Here is a 19642-nt window from a genome sequence, read left to right on the forward strand (position 1 = left end):
CAACTATATGGTCAACCAATCTTCAACAAAGCAGGAAAGAATATCCAATGGAAAAAACACAGTCTCTTCAGCAAATGGTGTTGGGAAAACTGGATAGCAACATGCAGAAGAATGAAACTGGACCACTTTCTTACACCATATACAAAAATAAATTCAAAATGGATTAAAGACCTAAATGTGAGACAGGAAACCATCAAAATCCTAGAAAAGAACACAGGCAGCAACCTCTGGAACCTCAGCCACAGCAATTTGTTGCTAGACACATCTCCAGAGGGAAGGGAAACAAAAGAGAAACTGATAAAAAGCTTCTGCACAGCAAAGGAAACAATCAACAAAATTAAAAGGCAACCAAAGGAATGGGAGAAGATATTTGCAAATGACATATCAGATAAAGGGCTAGTATCCAAAATCTATAAAGAACTTATCAAATTCAACATCCCAAAAATAAAAAAAATCCAGTTAAGAACTGGCAGAAGACACAAACAGACATTTCTCAAAAGAAGACATATAAATGGTAAACAGGCACATGAATACTCAACATCACTCATCATCAGGGAACTACAAATCAAAACCATAATGAGATACCTCCTCACATCAGTCAGAATAGCCAAAAGTAACAAATCAGGAAACAAGAGATGTTAGTGAGATGCAGAGGAAGGGGAACCCTTTGCATTGTTGGTGGGAATACAAACTGGGGCAGCCACTCTGCAAAACAGTATGGAGGTTCCTCAAAAAGTTAAAAATAGAAGTACCCTACAACCCAGCAATTACACTACTAGATATTTTAAGGATACAAAAATAGTAATTTGAAGGGGCACATGCACTCCAATGTTTATAGCAGCACTATCCACAATAGCCAAAATATGGAAAAAGCACAAATGTCCATCGACAGATGAACGGATAAAGATGTGGTATGTATATACAATGGAATACTACTCAACCATAAAAAATAATGAAATTTGCAATGACATGGATGGAACTAGAGGGTATTATGCTAAGCAAAATAAATCAGTCAGAGAAAGACAAATACCATATGATTTCACTCATGTGGAATCTAAGAAACAAAAAAGATGAACATGGGGAAGGGAAAAAATACAATAAGATAAAAACAGAGAGGGAAGCAAACTATAAGAGATGCTTAACTATAGGAAACAACCTGAGATTGGGGGGGGGGGGGTGGGGGGGGATGGGTTAATTGGTGATGGGCATTAAGGAGGGCACGTGATGTAATGAGCACTGGGTGTTCTATGCAAGTGATGAATCACTAAATTTACCCCTGAAACTAATACTATACTACATGTTAACTAACTTGAATTTAAATAAAATCTCGAAGGAAAAAAAATAAAAAGAAAACAGTGCTCCAGTTTGAAATTCAACTCAGTGATTCACTTTACATAAAGAAATCATGATTTAGGGGCACCTGGGTGGCTCAGTTGTTAGGCAACTGCCTTCGGCTCAGGTCATGGTCCCAGGGTCCTGGGATCGAGTCCCATATCGGGCTCTCTGCTCCGCGGGAAGCCTGCTTCTCCCTCTCCCACTCCCCCTTGCTTGTGTTCCCTCTCTCACTGTGTCTCTCTCTGTCAAATAAATAAATAAAATCTTTAAAAAAAAAAAGAAATCATGATTTAATAAAAGAGAAGCAGAAATCAGATATTTTTTTCCTTGATACTAAACCTGTTATTTTAAAGTTGATCGCCAACATCAATACTGTTATTTACTACAACTATTCTTATATCTAGTAGAATAATATGAGCTATGTGGACAATTCTTCAAGCATTAAAAATGTATTTTAAGGGGCGTCTGGCTGACTCAGTCCATTGAGCATGCAACTCTTGATCTCAGGGTCATGAGTCCAAGCCCCACATTGGGCATGGAGCTTACTTAATTGAAAAAATAAAAAATAAAAAAATAAAAATGTATTTTAACCTGTGTTAATGAGCTTCGTTCTAATATTTACTGGACGATTGGCCTGTTGGATAAAGAGAGTATACTTACACACAATTTAAACTTTTCATGAAGATATTTAATAGTAGTGATTCCCTCAGGAGCTACTGCTATTTTTGAAGCATTTGGCCTCTATACTACCTGGCCTCTTTCAAGGAGTTCTCTTTCTTTGTGCTGTACTATTTATTGTTGATTCACTTTTGCACTCTCTGGTTTAATTTGTAGCTTATACCTTCTTCTTACCCTTCTGTAACCTTCTTCCTCTTTGACTTTATCCTTGGGTAGAAGTGAATTACAATAAGGAAATAAGTTTATACATAAAACATACTTTGGGTATAGTATTTTCAGAGAATTCAAGTTTAAGTTTTACTGCTGTTCAGCTAGGAATATTGTTGTCTACAAAACTGTAATGTAATGAAAAGTTGTGTTTCTGGAATCCTATCTGCTGGAGCAAGTGAGGTAAGATTGTGCTTTTAATGGTAAATACTTTAAATTAAAAGAAAAAATTCATGCTCATAATATTACACCAAGTTCTATCAATACCTCTCCAGATATCCCAATGGCTTCTTCTGCAGCTCCATACTGACCAATATGTCCATTCTGCAGTCGTTCCAAAAGCTCCAATAAAGCAAAATTTTTTTTCAATCCCCAAACACCTGAATCTCCTAGAATAAATATAAAAATAAAAACTAAATCTAACAAAATGGAATATTAATCATTTTATCTCATACCTCAATAGTAATTTGTCATATATTTTAATCATTAATAATGTCTAAATCTTCAAATTCAAATTTTCCACATTATTTTTCTATGCTAGAACTACTGTCTTGTTAAAATTCTCTTTAAAAAACAAAAACACCTCAGCATTGTAAGTAGAAACATACTTAAGGTTCTACTATTTTTCTATCATTTAACTTTATAAATCCTAGTTTGTCAATGACTTTTAATATATATTAAAACAAGTGCTTTACAGTATTTTTTACAGCAACCTACAGTAAGAAATACATTTGCCATTACAACACAGGATAACGTACATTTATTTATACATAAATAAATTTTTAAAAATATGTGTATATTTACAGCTGAAACAAAAGTTTCACACACCAGTATTCACTCTAACAATGTGTAACACACCCACATTTTTTGTTCTATTTCTTCTTTAAAATACCTACTCAGAGCCAATTAAACTGATTTCATAACTACAAATAAGCTCTGATTCCAATGTTTGAAAACCACTGTATGAAACATACACTTAATCTAAAATAACTCCTCTCAGTAAAATGGAACTCGAACAGCTAAAGATAACCTTTTTCCCCATCTCTCATCTAACCTAGAAGCTGCAGCGATCAATGACTACACAAACTCCTTTTCATACAAATAAACCAAACAATTTTAAATCTTAAATACACATAATATATTTTCCTACCTAGATCTGTTACTTGTCGATCAAAAGGGCAACGGATTGCTCTTCCATGAAGAGGGAGGCGGGTAAGGCAGTCATGACAGACTGTGTGGCCACAAAGCAGAAGGCGAGGAACTTTGTCTCCTTGCAAAGAAAAGACATCTTCACAAACTCCACACTCCAGCACCTAATATTTGGAAAAGAAACATGTACTCTTTAAATGATTTTAATAGCACACATACTTTAGGCTAAAAAAAACTCGATCTAATATATTAAATCAATCTCATTATTCCTCCATGAAAAAGTCTAGAGTGTAAAACTTTAAATCACCTTTTATCATTTCATCTGACAGACCCCATAAAAATTACATCATAGTGAAATCTCCTTGAAATGTCAACTGTTAGGGACCAAGATAATGTTGTAAATTAACATCATCTTTATCTTTTGAAAATTATGTCTTGATTCATTATATCTGAATCTGTATAATATGTAATTCTACCAAAGTTGGGTTCTTAAACAATTTCTCTGCAATTACATAGCCCCCAAAAGACCATCATTAATTTGAACAGAAATCATTTGAAATATGTACTAGGGTGACAGTTACCCTTTGTAAATGATCAAGAACTTGTTCAGAACAGACTGTAAGTAATATTCAAGTATTTTCTAGTATCCATTTATATTACATAATGTAAAGTTAAGAAAGCAGTCAGCTAAGACTTAAATTTCAATTCGTTGTTCTCAATTAATAAATATGCCCCTGGGTTAGAAAGTATGTTGTCTATATAATTCCAATTTCAGGCACATTACTTGCCCAAGGCCATGTGGTCAGTTAAAAGAAGTGACAAGAATCAGCATATTCTGATTCCCAAGCCCATGAAAGTGTTTTATAATTAGTCAACAAACTATATTTTTACCAATGAAGCACTGTTGGTACCTTTATCTGCCAATATATTCAAAGTGTCATACAATTTTAATTTATTTTTTAAAAATACCCACACTGAACTGTTCAATTATATCACTAACTATGTCGGCCATCCATGACCTGCTACAATCTGGCCTCCATCCCACTGCTTCCCTGCCACCCCCTTTAGACTCTATTCTCAAACTATATCAAACAATTTGTAGTTCCCAGAACATGACAAACTGTTTGTTGCCTCTTTTTTATGCTAATGATGAGGAAATAGCTAAACAGACATTTTCCTAGTAGATTCTTTTTTTAACATTAATAAACAAATTTCTAAACAACCGTATCTCCCAGTGTACCCACAGCTCATTCCAACTGAAATGACCACACTACCCTTTGGGCCATCATGCACGGATAAGTGTTCACCTTAACACCCTAAACGTGTTAATTCCATTATTGGCTTCCAGCCTGTCTTTCCCTCTTAGATCAAAAAGCCCTCAGAAACAGGGCATTACAAACAACCCAGTACTAGTGTGCTTATATAAATAAAGTCTGACAAGATTAAAAATTAAAAACAGTTCAGCCCAACCACCATCCCCCAACAAATTCACATGCAATGTAAAAAACAGAAAATCCACAGTGGAAATCAGACTTAATCCATTAAAAATTTAATACTAACTCTGTAATTAATTTGGACTTAGTGCATGAAATACAAACATCTTTCACTGTAAATTGATAATTCATAATTGGCTTGCATCCCAGTATGGTTCAAAAGAGGCTTAAATGTAACACACAACTCACAAGAAAAGACATAAAAACAGCTCTTTAAGTATCTGAAAAGATGTTCAATCTCACTCAAAACACTTTGAAATGCACTTAAACCTAAACCAATATACTTTTTTCAGATTAGATCAAACAGGTTGATAACCCTTTGTGTAACCCTTTATGTTGGTGAAGATGTGGGAAAACAGATATTCTTATACTTGCTGACTGCTGTGAAATATTTAATGACTAACATAGGCTTTATGAAAGGCAATTTGACAATACCTATCAAGAGTTTACATAGCTTAGTAATTCTATCTCCAGGAATTTATCTGACAAATATATCACACATGTGTGTCAAGATCTCTATGTTATTCCTTACAGCACCATTTGCACTTGCAAATGATTGGAAACAAAATAAATAGATAGCAATACAGACTGGGAAATAAACTATAGTATACTCATGTACTGCAAAACCATGTGGTTTGTTGAGAAAAAGGAAGTTTCTTATGTACACATACAGAATGATTTCATATGAATAAAGCAAAGTGAAAAATACATAGAATATTTAGCTTTTGCATAAAACTGGGGAAAGAGAACATACATTTGTATGTATATTTTTATACAGGCATACTATCTTTCTAGCAGGATACACAGGAAACTGATTACACTGGAATAGTGGCTCCCTATGAGGAAGGAAAATAGATGGGAAAAGTTACACATAAATTGTATTATACACAAACACTTAAATGTATCCTACATTTTTAAAAAAGGCAGGACAGAAGTTTCATTTAAATGGTCTCACTTAAATATCAGATTCATTCAATACAGAAAAGATATAACAGAATTAGATATAAAATAAATGCAACATTCTTATAATGTCCTCATTTCTGTAACACCATAATTATGACCCTAAACTCCAAACAATCAAATTAAATTTCAGTCCATTCATATCTTTTACCTCTGACCCCATAATTACACAAGATAAAAGAACTTAAGTTGCTACTACAGGTTTTTTCAAAAAGCACTAATAACATACCACAGATTATTATAAACTAAACACGGGTCCAAAAATAAACTTACTAGACTATTTCGTATCAACTCCGTAAACAAAAGAATAAGAAATTCTTTCTTCAGTATTTATGAACACAAACTGTGGCTAACAGCACAAGGAATTAAACCCTAAATAAGAAAAAAGCTCTTAATTTTAACAACTTCACAAATATGCCAAAGAGAGCTTCAAACTTATTACATGTAAACCAAATTTTAATAAACCAGACCATATTTTATTTAAGTTTTTAATTTATTTTTTTAGTAATCTCTACCCCCAACATGGGGCTCAAACTCACGACCCTGAAATCCAGAGTAGCGCACTCCTCCAACAGAGACAGCCAGGCACCCTAACCAGACCATATTTTAAACAGACTAAGAAGACTCACTCTTCAAAAGAAACTTTCCTGATTCTTTTTTTTTCTGACTCTTTTTTTTTAAGATTTTATTTATTAGTCAGAGAGAGAGAGAGAGCTCACGCACAAGTAGGGGGAGCGGCAGGCAGAGGAAGAGGGAGAAGCAGGCTCCCCGCTGAGCAGAGAGCCCCATGCGGGGCTCGATCCCAGGACCCTGGGATCATGACCTGAGCCAAAGGCAGACGCTTAACCAACTGAGCCACCCAGGTGTACCTTTCTGACTTTTTTGAATGTAAATAATTTCATAATATCAGATTTTTGACTTTGAGTTTTCTAATGAAAAAACCCTCATTATCAACTTGTTCATTATTTTACCTTTTAGCATTATATACTTCAACTTTCACCCTCCAATGAATAATTTCTGCTTTCATCTATGAAAATGACAGAGTTGTTTTTTTAATTTATGCCACCATCCTCCTTACAAATTATGGCATAAGGATCTTGCCAAAAAGGACTACCCTACTGCACAACTGAGGCACATTTTACATGTGAAGATAAAAACAAAGTGAACCTCTAAATATCAAACTCTGTGCTGTAACAAATTTGAGTAATACAAGGCTTTTGTATATTTTTTGAGATTTTAAGACAACTAGGGTAACAAAAGTAGATACAGCAATAATATCCATTCTAATAACAACTTCTTGATTCAATCTAAATCACAAAATAATCTTTAGGTATTCTCTACTTAGGTAAAGCACAATTTAATAAATAAAACCTCAACCATGTAACATGCCTAATAACAGGGCTCCTCTTTATCTCAGATATGCTGTGTACCTTCAGAATAACTTCAATATAAAAAGGCCAGATGAATCAAAAGCCATCAATAATTGATAATATACCTGTGAGCAGAAATGTAGGATTTGTTGTCATATAAAACCAACACTAAGTGAAAAATCACAGGTGCCTATTACCCAAGATCTTAAAATAACTTCAGATATTACCTGGTATAGTGGTTCTCAACCTTGGTTGCACATTAAAATCACTTCTGGGAATGTTTAAAAAAATATAGTGATGTCAAGTTAATCAGAACTTGGGGAGAAGGAACGTTATCAGTAGGGTTTTTTTTTTTTAAGTCCTCAGTTACTCTCAATATGTAGCCAGTAATGAGAATTACCCATAACTCAGATTACAACAATCCTGAAAGTTATTCTACAAACCGATGAGATCAGTTCTCCCTTGCAGATCTTCCATATGTATATAGTGGAAGGGAAATGTGAATCCCACATATTTCAATTGATTTGTTAGTAAATACATTTTGAAGCATTTAAGCATGGTAGAATTTCAAACCTGAAGCATAGGGCAATTCGTATATCCTAACGTTAATGTTCAGCCATGCTGCTGCAGGGACACTTCTCAAAAGTGTTGACAGACTATACTAATAAAAGAGGAGGGGGCAGATCAGCCATTACTACATGTCTGGTTATAGAAGTAGTGCAATAATGAAAACCAGATTTTAAAGGCAGTCAACCCTGGATCCATGACACACTGTGTTAACGTAAACCTGAGTTTCTTCACCTGTCAAATGGTAATTATCATATACCTCATAAGTAGGTATCAACGAGGTAAAATACTTAACATAATACCTTGCGATAACAATGGCTCAATTGAATAAAAAATAAACTAATGCCTGTTAAGCTTAACAAAAAGGAGAGGACCTAAGCAAAGACCGGTCAAAGTCAGTCTCACAGGCCCATAAGCTCTTTTCACAAATGTCCCCATCGGCCAAGTAGAGGACTGGTATGAGCCGAAGACGAAGCAACTCCAAGCCCGAAGAGATAAAAATCGCGGAGGGGATGGCATGGCTTGTAAAGCAGAGAGGGGCGCAAAGGCCCAAAGAAGACGGCCCGGGCGCGGCCGCCAGACCTCAGGGATGAACCGAAGGGAGGCCGATGGTGGAGAACAGATCACGCAATGTCCCTCACCTTCACTACGGCCGTCCCTCGGCTGCCCTGACGGCCACTGTCTAGTCCCGCTCCAGGCTTGTTTACAATCAGGGTTGCCATCCTACGAGGAGCGGTGCCGCAGAAAGAGCCGTCACGGCCTTCAGCTGAGGGGCGGGGTCGAGCCACCTACCCAGAGCCCTCGCGTTCGCCGCCGGCGCACAGGCGCAGTAAGACGCGGAGCGCCGCTGGGTTGACCTCTGGGCTCCTCCTCCTGCCAGTCACTAGCTCTTTGGCTGCACAGCCTTGTATATATGAGCGCTTTGCTATTTATATTGGTATTATCCGGGAGTCTGCAACTGAGGGCAGGAACAAAATTAAAGGAAAAAAGAAGGGCTAAAGCAAGAAGTAAATTTTCGGGGTGAAACTCCCGCTTCAGTAACGATCTCTTCCTAATTGCCGAATAGATGTGGGAGCAAAGGGGGACTACATCTCCCTGCATGCAATGCGGTTTTGTTTAAACTACAAATCCCAGCATGCAAAATCCGTTTCTTTTACTCCGCATTGTACGGATCTGGGAAGCTACGTATTGTCACCGAGGAGTGGTTTCTTGAAGTCATGATGTGTGACTGTGGCTTGAAAATAGGGAAGTATGTTATGTATAGGTCTCTAAGAAGCAAGAGATGGCTTTGGTAAAAAGAAGCCGTTGAGTCCGTAAAGGACGGTGCTAAGAAGAGAATTTACGGCATCACCAGCGCAGAGAGCCTGTTGGGAGTGATTTGATCTTCCCGAACGTCCGCTTTTCTGTTTTCTTCCGGGCTGCATTGAACCTCTTCAGCTGCCGTAGGCAGTGGGTCGAAAGTGCCGGTCAAAATGGAAGTGAATCCCCCCAAACAGGAGCACCTGCTGGCCCTGAAAGGTAAACTTTTACGAACCTGACTCCCTTTAGTCTGTTCTCCTCTTCTCTCACTAATTCTCGAAGCCTTTGCCACATAGATCTGGTCCCTGGGATGTAGGCCTCGTTTTTCTTAAACACTGTTAGTGCCTGCCCTCCTGCTCTGTCCTTTGGCGCCGAGTGTAAGGAAGCAATTTCTTCTCTTTGCTTTTTAGGTTTGACAGCCTTCCTCTAGAATGGAATAGATACCTGGCAAATCACTCATTGTGTGATATGCTGCAGTTACCAGACTGGTTTTAGCCGCGGAAGCTAAGGTCCCTACCTTACCCGGGGAGAGCCCAGTGAACCAAGATGATTTACAATAGGCATCTACAGTGATTTTTCCTTGTCTATTGTGCCTTCATGTGGCACTGATAAAGTTACTAGGCTTCAGCTTCATCTGTAAAGTTAGTCTAGTATTGCAGTAAGCAGTGCCAAGGATTTAGAAATACATCGTACAACAACGTATAGTTTAGATTTGTTAAAACTTCAGTTTACTTCAAAGTTGTGGATATGGGAAAATTAATGCCAACTTTCGTTTTCTGCACACAGCAACAATTTTTAATAAGTTTGATGATTTAATTATATCATTATTTGGGGGAAAACCAACAGGGCAGAGTTTTTCTGGAATTCTTACTGTTTTCTGAAAACCTTTTATTTAAAATGCTTTCAGCTTTATTTCATCTGTTTTCTACTTCCACGAACGAGCTTCTTCTTTCTTGGATGCTGTACTGTGTGGTTACCAGTAACTTCTTGGACTGAGCTGAGAAAAGGCTCAAGAGGCATTTGAATTCAGTTACACTGCACTTACCTTCCTTGTGGCATCCATTTTGAGGGACCCTTATCCCCTCTCCAGTTATGATGTAGGCATCACACATTCCAGAAGCTTACCAGTCCCATCTGTAACATAAAATCATATACTGATAGCTGAATTTAATAGGGTTGTCTCTGATCATAGAACTAAAAAACAATATTAAGTAATACAGCAACAGGACCTGTAAGCTTAGCCTGAGCAAATGAGCTAGACTAAAATGGGTTCTTCTGGAGAAAAAGGAAAAGTAACTGTCACGTTTTTTCTTAATCTTACATCAAGTGTGTGGAATAGATTTTACTTAATATCTATCAGAAATTTAAGAAACTTTTTCAGGGTCACAAAGCTAGTAAGTAATTGGAGGCAGTATTTCAACACAAGGCCTTCCTCCATCTTTCCAAGACTCCTTATTGCCTCCTAATGAAGGAAACAGCATTTTCAGAGAACATTCTCTCATCAATTATTTTGATGGGAATTTGGAACAGTTCTCTTAGCTCCTAGGTATGATTTTATGCAAGCTGGAAGCTATTAAACACACATTCCAGTGATGTGGAAGCTAATTGCCATTGGGTATTTTTAGTTTTCTATTTTTCTTTATTTTCTGAAATAGAAGATAACCTGGGAGACTATTTTAGTGGCCTAAAAGGATAAGTCCTTTGAAATTCACGGATAATTTCAGTTTTATTAAAGCTCTTTGGTACCATTGCCCCCCCCCTTGTTAAACAAGAATTTTCACAAGCTTTGGGGCACCTGCCTGGCTCAGTCGGTGGAGCGTGTGACTCTTGATCTCGGGGTGGTGAGTTCAAGCCTCACATTGGGTGTAGGGATTTCTTTAAAAAAATAAAATTATTAAAAAATTTTTCACAGATTTTAATTGTACTGATTGTTGGATGCCAAATATATCAATTTATGTGGTAATTTAAGTTTACTTTCTTACTATAAATTATTAAGGAGCTCTCAGAACTTCATCATCCTCGGAGTACGACATTGACTACGTTCAAAAAATGAAAGAATTCTCAGTGCCATATCTTACAATGTGAAAGTGTAAGAAAGAGGAAAGAAAACATAAAAGCATTATTAATGCTTTTAAGAATATGCTCTCTAGGGCGCCTGGGTGGCTCAGTTGGTTAAGCGACTGCCTTCGGCTCAGGTCATGATCCTGGAGTCCCGGGATCGAGTCCCGCATCGGGCTCCCTGCTCGGCAGGGAGTCTGCTTCTCCCTCTGACCCTCCTCCCTCTCATGCTCTCTGTCTCTCATTCTCTCTGTCTCAAATAAATAAATAAATAAAATCTTAAAAAAAAAAGAATATGCTCTCTATGTTTAGATTCATATTAAAATTATGGATGTTAAGGATCACAGTCATTTATGAATTTAAGTTGTCAAATCTGTTAATGGACGTTAACAGTAGGTGAAAAGAATCATTATGAGATTAATTACTTCTGACTCTTCAGAATCAGTGGTCAAACGAGTATTGTGACATCATGACAGGAGTCCCCGTCCATGGTCATTCTAGCAATGGGAGAACCCCTTCAAAAAGTTCTCTAATGATTTGGGAGAGAAGAGATACAACCTCTCATTTTTTTCCTCCAGGAATTAGGATTTGAAAGAGTCTGCATTATGGCTCATGCAGCTTTGGACTTGGTTAGGGAGCCTAACTATATGCTGGAACTTATTATCAGTGACTTCATTTGGGGCAACTTGAAGACTTCTTTGCTCTAAGAGGGAAAAAAAAAAAAAATAGGGAAGGTCTAGCCTTCTTGGTCCTCCTCCAAAGTGGAATTCAGGAGCCATGGTACTAAGGTCTTGATACTGTGAAATTCCCCCGTTTATACAAAGGAGACTTCGTCACAAACCCATTCCTAGCCTGGTTAAAATCAGAGTTAAACTATGTTCATGTTACTAGTGTTTACTACTGCAAATGAAATAAAATCATTAAGTACTCTGTATATTTGGCAGAATTCATATAATTTTAAAGTATAAAATTATTTTTCTCAAGGCATTAAAAATTACAATGATTTTCATTGTCCTCAATTCAGATGTCTCAAATTTTTAAGTATTTCTACATTTTTGTTATCTTCAAATGAATCTAGTATTCTAAAAATCACTAATTTACCCTTTGTTTCTGCTATAGTCTTAATATTATTTACCTAATATATTAGTAACAATAGTTCCAAATCCTTTATATCTGTTGAGTTAGACTTGTTGACTCCTAGCAGTTTTAGGCTAGAAGTGATCTTATAAGGCATCTAATCAGATCCCTTATTTTGGTGAGATAAAGCATTTCCAGCTTTGTGGATTAAATTCACATTTACCAATAGCACTTGGTAAAATATCATATTGGGATTGGTTTTGTTTTTTCTTTTTCCCTATTTGTGTGTAGGCTATCCCTACCATATCTTACTCTTTGCAATACTTCCACTTTAGGTCCTGTTTCCCTCTGATTTGGAAAGAGAGTCTTATAATTATAAATTACATTCTAGTGCTGAGGAGTGCATCTAAGAAATGTTTTCTTCATTAAGAGTAACTGGATTACTGCAGAATGACTACAGAAGTAATATTACATTATCGACCATATAAGAATGATCCCACACAACTGCCAAAAATCGCAGAGAAAGCAATTCAAGACTTTCCTACACGTCCGCTATCGAGATTTATTCCTTGGTGTTTGCATGATGGGTCCAAACTTCCACTCAAACCTAAAAGATCACCACCTGTGATTTCTGAAGAGGCAGCTGAAGATGTGAAACCGTACTTAACCATTTCAGAACGTGATGTTAAATCACAGAGTTACGATTGCACAGTAGATCTTTTGGAATTTCAACCTAATTTAAAAAAAAGGAAGCACTTAATCCGGTCACACTCACTGAATGAACAGACTAATTCTGGAACTCTAGATAAACATTCAGAAAAGGGAAGACAGCACAAGAAGAGGTTTTGGAGTGTTTCACTTCCCAACAGTAATTGTACTGAAAATATTTTTCCTTTGTCTAAAAAATTGCAAGATAGTTTAAAGGCACTGAATTTGCATTCACTTTATAGAGCAAGATGGACTATAGAGCATGCTATTTGTAACAACCAAACTCTGGAAGACATTTGGGCAAAACTCAATCAAATCATCAGGCACAATGAACTTCCATCTTGTAATGCTACATTTCAGAGACACTTAGGCCAAATATGGGTGTTCTGTGATATTACGTACTGTGAATATGTGGGAAGTCTTCTTAAAGGAAGGTTAGCTCTTGCTGGGAAAATGAATTTATTCGTGCATAAATATGGTGTTATTTTTAGTATGTAATGAATTTCACTGATTGTTAAAGAGAAGAATATTCTGAATGAACTGAGTATGATCTGAAATAATGAGATCAGGGGCGCCTGGGTGGCTCAGTCGTTAAGCGTCTGTCTTCGGCTCAGGTCATGATCCCAGGGTCCTGGGATCGAGCCCCACATCAGGCTCCCTGCTCAGCGGGAAGCCTGCTTCTCCCTCTCCCACTCCCTCTGCTTGTGTTCCCTCTCTCGCTGTCAGATAAATAAATAAAATCTTAAAAAAAAAAAAAACTTATGAAATAATGAGATCAATCAATTTTTATGGGATTTTAACTTTTTAATTTAACCCCTCACTAAGATAGCCTATTCATTCTTAATATTGTAAAAAAAAAAAAAAAAAAATTGTGTGGTAACTTGTATACAGTTGTTTTCCAGAAATAAATGGCCATCAGTTGAGTTCCTAGACATGTCTATTAACTCAAGAGCTTTCTGGGTTATACTTTTAGTAGTCTTCTAAAGGAATCATGCTAAGTTGTTATTTATACTGAGTTTAGAGATAAAATGTTCTATCCCTTTTGTTCTGTTACTTTTTCAGTGGTTGAATTAGATATTGCAGTGAATTACAGTGAATAGTTTGGATTTTGGTAAAGCCCCCAAATGTAATTTTATAGTGTTTTTTCTTTACTCTTCTAAAGTGTAATGATTTTTTTAAAATAAAACCAGTTCATTGCAAATGCTATTCAAGTAGCATGAACATAGTTCAAATTGGGAAACTAGCCCAAATTCTACCAATGTTTCCAAAAATCTGTAACTGACAATATTTGATGTGGAATTTTGAAACAGAAGTACAAAATGTCTAATTTGCCTAAACTATAATGTATCTTTAAGGATGTAACTTATTTTGAAGGGAAGTATCAAATGTGGATAAGAGATCGTTATTCTTTATTTAATCTATTACAAGTAGTTCAGTCTTAATGATGGTTAATGCTGATTGGTAGTTGACTGGTTCCTAGAGTTATTTTAAGTTTCCCATGAGCAGAATGTTATAAATTGAGTTTACACATCTCCTCATAAAAATACCCAAAGTGATTATACAATAAAGGTTGTTATGAGCAGTTTTTTAATCCAAGAATCATACTTTAATTCTTTATTTAAATTCAATTTAGTTAACATACACTGTATTATTAGTTACTGGGGTAGAATTTACTGATTCATCAGTTGCATGTAACGCAGCTCATTATGTCAAGTGCCCTCCTTAATTCCCATCACACAATTACCCCTTCCCCCCATTCACCTTCCCTTCAGCAACCCTCAGTTTGTATCCTGGAGTTCAGCATCTCTTACAGTTTGCTTCCCTCTCATTTTCAGTTTATTTTTCCTTCCCTTCCCCTATGTTCATCTGTTTTGTTTCTTAAATTCCACACATGAGTGAAATCATATGGTGTTTGTCTTTCTCTGACTGGCTTATTTTGCTTAGCATAATACCCTCTAGTTCCATCCACTTCATGGCAAGATTTCATTCATTTTGATGGCTGATTAATAATTCCATTTTATGTGTATACCACATCTTCTGTATCCAATCATCTGTCAATGACTATCTGGGCTCTTTCCATAGTTTGGCTGTTGTGGACATTGCTGCTATAAACATTGGGGTGCAGTGCCCCTTCGAATCACTTGTCTGTGTATCCTTTGAATAACACCTAGTAGTACTATTGCTGGGTCATAGGGTGGCTCTATTTTTAACTTTTTTGAGGAACCTCCATATTGTTTTCCAGAGTGGCTGCACCAGTTTGCGTTTCCACCAACAGTGTAAGAGAGTTCCCCTTCCTTTGCATCCTCACCAACATCTGTTGTTTCCTGAGTTGTTAATTTTAGCCAAGAATCACACTTTATTAAAAAGTTTGTCTTCACATGTGGCAGATTTAAGTTTTCTCATTTGTATTGGATTGCTTTCTGCCTCTTTCAGAAGCAGTGAAAGGGTAATTCAGACCTGGAAAACTCAAGATTGAGTTTTACTGCAAATAGTGCTATGATTTCAAAAGGAGGAGAGATCCATTTCTCATCTATCTACACAATACTTAAGAAGTAATCAAGGCCTAAGAATTTAGAATCCACTGCTACTTTGAAGCTTTTTTAGAGTATTTAGAACCTTAGGACTGATGATTCTAGCACAAGCTAATAGTAGGGCTCAGCAATATTTCTCATTTCCACTGTTAAGTCATAGATGTGGAAGTAAATTGGGGACACAAGAATGCATACAGAAAGGTGGATCTGTGAGACCATTTGATAAAATACCGATGGCATTTTACTCTCCAGGAAAGTGGCAGCGATACCATAACTTTATTTTTCCCTGACCACCTTTCTACCTTCAGATAAATGTTAAATTCAACCAAAAAAAAAGATGTGGAGGATATCATATGAATTTAACTTTCTTTACCAACTTATCAAATAGCTTAAAGACCATTTTTTGAGAATTTCAAAAATGAGCTCCTGCATAATGATCACTTTGATATAATTTGCTCAAAATGCCCAGAATTCACAGTTCACAAACTTGAAATCATTCAGGGACTAGACAGGCAAGACTGTAGAACGTAGTTAAGGACTTGGAACTTTAAGAAGATTCTCCTTTAATTTTTTTATGTTCTTTTCAAGCAAAATGTATACACAAATTGAACTTGGCCCAGGTCATTAGTTTGTAACCTCAGGTCTATCTCTTTCATAAATTATTGAGGACTTATAAAAGTTTTTTAATAAGATAATAGGTGGAATCTGAATTTCATAAATGTGTTTTGTGAGTTCCAATGAAAATGGCACTACACATGACACTATTTGCTGTGTGTAGTGAATATTTGATTTGGCACTTGGCAGAAAATCACATATTCTTTTTTGCGTCTTTAATTTTTGACAAAGAACCTGTTTTTTAACATTCAACCTGAATATAAGATTATCATTTAATAACCAGTGCTTTATTGGGGCACTTCAGTGGCTCAGTCAGCTAACCTGCAACTCTTGATTTTGGCTTAGGTCATGATCTCTGGGTTGTGGGATCAAGCCCTGCTTTAGGCTCCCTGCTCACTGGGGAGTCTGCTTCTCTCCCTCTCCCCTGAGCCCCACTGCCTTGTGCATCTATTCTCTCTATATATAAAGTAAATAAATCTTTAAAAAAAAAAAAAAACTGCTTTATTATAGTTCCTCTGCCAGGTTTCTTAAGCCTTGCTTTTGTTGGTAGTTGCTCTTTTCCAACTAACATTATGTGTAATATTTGAGGTCCATTAATTTGCTATAAGACAGGAAGCATTGAGTTTTGTTTTGTTTTTTTGTAGTTTGCAAAGCAGTGCTCTCTTTTTTTTATTAACATATGATTTGTTTCAGGGGTACAGGTCTGTGATTCATCAGTCTTAAAATACACAGTGCTCACCGCAACAATACTCTCCCCAGTGCCATCACCCAGCCACCCCATCCCTCCCACCCCCCACCACTCCAGCAACCCTCAGTTTGTTTCCTGAGATTAAGAGTCTCTTATGGTTTGTCTCCCTCTCTGGTTTTTGTCTTGTTTCAGTTTTTTCCTCTTTTCCCCTATGATCCTCTTCCTTGTTTCTCAAATTCCACATACCAGTGAGATCATATGACAGTTGTCTTTCTCTGATTGACTTATTTCGCTTAGCATAATACCGTAAAGTTCTATCCATGTCATTGCAAGTGGCAAGATTTCATTTTTTTGATGGCTGCATAATATTCCTTTGTGTGTGTGTGTGTGTGTGTGTGTGTATACACACCACATATACCACATTGTAAGTATATATATATATACCACATATATCACATTGTGTGTGGTGTATATATAAATATATATATATACCACAATGAGTTTTAATATGAGATACTTTTACGTTATTAACTGGACTTTCCCAGTTTGTGTTTAAGAATCTGCAGTATGACGAACTGTGCTTTATAGTAGTTTTCTTTGAGTCCACAGGATGATAGTATTTCTTACCAACTGCAGTCTCCCCCCACTGATTTTTCCCTCTGAAAATATGATGGAAACAGGTATTTTTAATACCAGTTTGGGAAGTTTTTATTTTTAATGGAGGGTTATTCTTTACCCACCCTCTATTATCTCATCCCCTAGAAAATCATAGAATCAGTAAAACTAAGCTTTATAAGACTTTTGTACATAATGGAAGTTTGAGCATATAATAAGCAAATAAGTTGGTTACACATTTGGGTGAACTCAAAAACACTTTGTTTTTTTTTTAAGTTTTTATTTAATTTCCAGTTATCATACATTTAATAATAGTTTCAGGTGTACAAAAGAGTGATTCAGCACTTCCATACAACACCTGGTGCTCAATACAAGTGCACTCCTTAATCCTTTTCACCTGTTTAACCCATTCTCCCACCACCTCTGTTCTGGTAACCATTAGTTCTCTGTAGTTAAGGGTCCATTTCTTGATTTGTCTCTCTTTTTTTTCCTTTTGCTGGTTTGTTTCTTAAATTCCACATATGAGTGAAATCACATGGTATTTTCAAGGACACTTTTTAAAAAGAGTGTTTTAGGATTCCCTTGAAGAGTGTATTTTTATTAAGATTAGGTTTCTTCTGGGGGTGCCTGGGTGGCTCAGTCAGTTAAGCATCTGCCTTCAGCTCAGGTCATGATCCCGGGGTCTGGGATTGAGCCCGCATCAGGCTCTGCGCCCAACTGGGAGTCTGCTTCTCCCTCTCCCTCTGCGGCTCCCCCCTGCTTGTGTGCTCTTTCTGTCTCTCTCTCTGTCAAATAAATCTTTTAAAAAAAAGATTCGGTTTCTTCTGAAATGAAAAAAAAAAAAGGGGAATAAAGAACACCACTTCGTGTTAAAAGTGAGCTTAGAGGGGTGCCTGGGTGGCTCAGTCGGTTAAGCGTCTGCCTTCAGCTCAGGTCATGATCCCAGGGTCCTGGGATCAAGCCCCTCCCCCCGCAGACAGGCTCCCTGCTCAGCGGGGAGGCTGCTTCTCCCTCTCCTCCCCGCTCGTGCTCTCTCTTGCTATCTCTGTCTCTCTCGATATCTCTCTCTCTCTCCAATTGAAAAAGAAAAAAAAAGTGAGCTTAGAGTCTTAGATATTTAGATTGTGAAAAAAAAAAAAACTGTCTCTTCTTTATCATTTCTAGAGCCCTTTATTATCCCCTTCAGATTGTACTTAATTTTAATCTTCTTTCCTAGTTAGAAGTAAGAGTGAAGTAGAAAGTTAGAAAACCTCCCTCAACCACTTCCAGGGCCTCGTCAATGGCCTGGTTAATTGGTTAATACTCTGCTTGACATGGAGTCCTATTTTGAATTCCCATAGGATGTTTCTGATAAGGCATGACATTCCAGGCTTATGACTCCAGTCTTACAATTAATAATATAGAGATTTAGAACAAAGTGAATTTATCTGAGTTCAGATCTAATTCTGCCACCTATCTGCTGTAGTCTTTTATATGCAGATTACCTTCTCCAAGCATCATCCTTATGTATAAAAGGTAGATAATGGTACCAAATTTGTAGTCATGAGAATTTAATGTGTTGATACTTGTGAAGTATTTAGCATGTTGTCTAGCACTAGTAAATGCTCAGTATATATCAGTTATGCAAGTGACTTGAGAAATTTTAAGGTTAACATTTGTTGCCTGTTTCAGTAGCCATCCATTTATATTTATATTATGTTTTTACTTTATTTTATTTTATTTTATTTTATTTTATTTTATTTTATTTTATTTTATTTAAGTAAGCTCTGTGCCCAGCGTAGGGCTTGAACTTAGGACTCTGAGACCAAGAGCCAGCCAGGCCCCCTCAACAGCCATCTATTTAATATAACATTGTTTAATGGCCTCAGTTCATAAAACTTAACATCTTCAAAATAATACCAGTTAATGAGGATTTGGGTGAGGTGCTAATTCTTTCATTCAGCAAAGATTTTAGAATATACTATGTGTCAGAAACATTGTCAAGCAACAAAGCGAGAAAACTGAATATAATACATAAGAGCCTCAACCTCATGGAGCGTGGATCAGAGTGCTGTAAATAAGTACACATATCAGTTCATGACAAATATAAGGGACTATGAGAGCGACAAGGTGAGCTGTTACTTCTTTTTTGGAAAAGATGACATTTAGCCTGAGACCAGGATGAGAAGGGCACTAAATTTGGTGTGAATGACATGCTAGTTAGTAGTTAGGTGGTACACGTTTACATATGCTAATGATACCACTTATATTGTGAATTGACCATTTAGGTCAATAGTCTTTAAAGGTTTTTGG

The 19642-nt window shown here is 36.6% G+C and overlaps 3 protein-coding genes across 10 annotated transcripts in view; 2 read left to right on the forward strand and 1 right to left on the reverse strand.

Moving 5' to 3' along the window:
- TRIM23 (tripartite motif containing 23) overlaps positions 1-8537 on the reverse strand; it is a 33457-nt gene extending 24920 nt beyond the window's left edge. For both annotated transcript variants that reach the window (XM_044916695.1, XM_021701763.2), the window contains exons 1-3: positions 8401-8537; positions 3371-3533; positions 2488-2609 (exon numbers count right to left, since the gene is read on the reverse strand). In XM_044916695.1, coding sequence (XP_044772630.1) covers positions 2488-2609; positions 3371-3533; positions 8401-8481 — 366 coding nt within the window. In that variant the 5' untranslated portion in view covers positions 8482-8537. The remainder of the gene's footprint in view (positions 1-2487; positions 2610-3370; positions 3534-8400) is intronic.
- Positions 8538-8933: 396 nt separating this feature from the next.
- TRAPPC13 (trafficking protein particle complex subunit 13) overlaps positions 8934-19642 on the forward strand; it is a 39270-nt gene continuing 28561 nt past the window's right edge. For all 7 annotated transcript variants that reach the window (XM_021701808.2, XM_021701809.2, XM_021701810.2 and 4 more), the window contains exon 1: positions 8934-9277. In XM_021701808.2, the coding sequence (XP_021557483.1) occupies positions 9232-9277 (46 nt within the window). In that variant the 5' untranslated portion in view covers positions 8934-9231. The remainder of the gene's footprint in view (positions 9278-19642) is intronic.
- On the forward strand, positions 12644-13525 carry SHLD3 (shieldin complex subunit 3). The gene has a single exon (XM_021701815.2). It carries the CDS (start codon positions 12644-12646, stop codon positions 13397-13399), a length of 756 nt encoding a protein of 251 aa, XP_021557490.1. The 3' UTR covers positions 13400-13525.

This window comes from Neomonachus schauinslandi, chromosome 7, assembly GCF_002201575.2.
Source record: "Neomonachus schauinslandi chromosome 7, ASM220157v2, whole genome shotgun sequence".
In the NCBI taxonomy this organism is placed as follows: domain Eukaryota; kingdom Metazoa; phylum Chordata; class Mammalia; order Carnivora; family Phocidae; genus Neomonachus; species Neomonachus schauinslandi.